Below are 1956 nucleotides of genomic sequence, written 5' to 3' on the forward strand. Positions count from 1 at the left end.
ATCTTTCTTCTATCATTGACAGTCCCTCTAGGTTGTGGGCTGCTTGCCTGTGTTCCTGAGAAGCATCTACGGTACCAGTCTATAGAGTGTGTTTTCTTTAGTGAATTACCGGTATGTTTACCGGTAATAAACTTGCACTGTTTTATGTATATGTTTGATTACATACAGCCTTGTGACAGTTTTCCTGCATGTCATAAGCATTTGAATATAAATTAAAATGTTAAAATCAAATCTGATATTGTTTTACCTTTTATTTGGTGTGTGGAAGGTGTGCGGAAGAGGGGGTAGTCTTATACGGCGAGTATATAACAAACTCTGTATTTTGAGTGGAAATGTTAGGGGGTCGTCTTATACGCCCAGTCGTCTTATACGCCGGCAAATACGGTAGTTCCGTCAAGGTGGGGTTTACATTTGTTTCTTGCTCTCTGTGTTCTGGGATGATTTCTGAAAAAAGAAACCAGTATTTGGGGGCGTGGGGCAAAATCTAAGTCCCTACGATGCTATCCGAGAACCAGAAGCCAGACGGCACACTTTCCAGAGGCAGGTGGGACATGCCGTGCTCCCCACTCGAGAAAAGTGAGTCTTAGTCCGGATTGTGTCACTCCCTAGGGACTGATACAGTAAGTTTTAATGTAATTTAATTATGACAGATTCTCTGAAGGTATAAACTTGTTTCCACATAGTAGTTTGACTAACATCCATGACCCTCTCTTGCTTTACCTATCAACTATTCCACAGCAAACCGCGGATTCTCAATTGGGATTGGTGACGTCACACCTGGTCAAGGGCTGCTAAAGGCCAAGTATGAGTTGTTGAATGCTGGCTACAAAAAGTGTGATGAGTACATCGAAGCCCTAAACACGGGCAAGCTGCAGCAGCAGCCTGGCTGCACTGCGGAGGAGACGCTGGAGGTGAGTCTGGCTCTTCGGGCGATCAGTTCCACCTCTATGTGCTCCTAGGATGTGCTGTCAGCTACAGAGAGAAGGTAGTAGAGGGGAGAGGGAAGCAGAGGCAGTGGCTCAGCCTCGTCTTGGCCCTGTGCTGCTTGTGTGCGTTTGATGAGGGGAGGGCCTTCGATCAGGCCCCTTACATCCCTCTCAGCTGTCACATTCTAGGTAGTGAAGACACAGCCCTATCTTCATTTGGCCACCTGGGCTGCTTGTGTAGAGACATCACACTTGGCCCTTCTGGAGCTGGTAAAGTGCTTCTGCCCTATCTGTTTCCCACATCCTTCGCCTAGAGCAGGGGTTCTCAACCTGTGGGTCGCGACCCCTTTGGCGGTCCAACGACCCTTTCACAGGGGTCGCCTAAGACCATCCTGCATATCAGATATTTACATTACGATCCATAGCAGTAGCAACATTAGAGTTATGAAGTAGCAACGAAAATAATTTTATTTTCCACAACATGAGGAACTGTATTTAAAGGGCCAGAAGGTTGAGAACCACTTGACTAGAGGCTGGCACTGCCACTGTTTAAATGGATGGTCTTTGAAAGAGACTTGGGTACAGAAGATGGAAAATTTTATCAAGAGCCATTTACCAGAGTGCTGCCCCTCCGCCCGCCCCCCTTGGAAACTAGGTTAGCTGAGAACAGGACCAGCACATGTCAGAGTCGGAATCGCAGCCATCCTTTGAGAGCCCTGCGTGTTCTCTGAAGCAGCCTGGTCAGCAGTCTGTCTCAGCGGGGTTTACCTGGCTCTCCAGAGGAAAGGCTCTTTCAGCAGTAAGAAGTTTTCTGATGAAGTGAATTTTTAAAGCAGGGCTGTGTGAGGTAGTCACTCTTACTATTACTAGCTCAGTCTTTTTTTTTAAATTAAATCTTTATTGTTCAGTGTATTACATTTGTTCCTCTTTTTCCCCCCCATAACTCCCCTCCTCCCAGTTCCCACCCCACCCTCCGTCCTCACTCCCCACCCACTGTCCTCATCCATAGGTGCACGAGTTTTTTCCAGTG

The 1956-nt window shown here is 47.0% G+C and overlaps 1 protein-coding gene across 1 annotated transcript in view; it reads left to right on the forward strand.

The window, feature by feature from the left end:
- Nucleotides 1–1956, forward strand: part of POLR3A (polymerase (RNA) III (DNA directed) polypeptide A, 155kDa) — a 49218-nt gene that overhangs the window by 25920 nt on the left and 21342 nt on the right. Inside the window, 1 exon segment of the mRNA XM_006754821.2 lies at nucleotides 739–911. Within this exon segment, the coding sequence (XP_006754884.1) occupies nucleotides 739–911 (173 nt within the window).

The sequence above is a fragment of the Myotis davidii genome, unplaced genomic scaffold (genome assembly GCF_000327345.1).
Source record: "Myotis davidii unplaced genomic scaffold, ASM32734v1 scaffold513, whole genome shotgun sequence".
NCBI lineage: Eukaryota > Metazoa > Chordata > Mammalia > Chiroptera > Vespertilionidae > Myotis > Myotis davidii.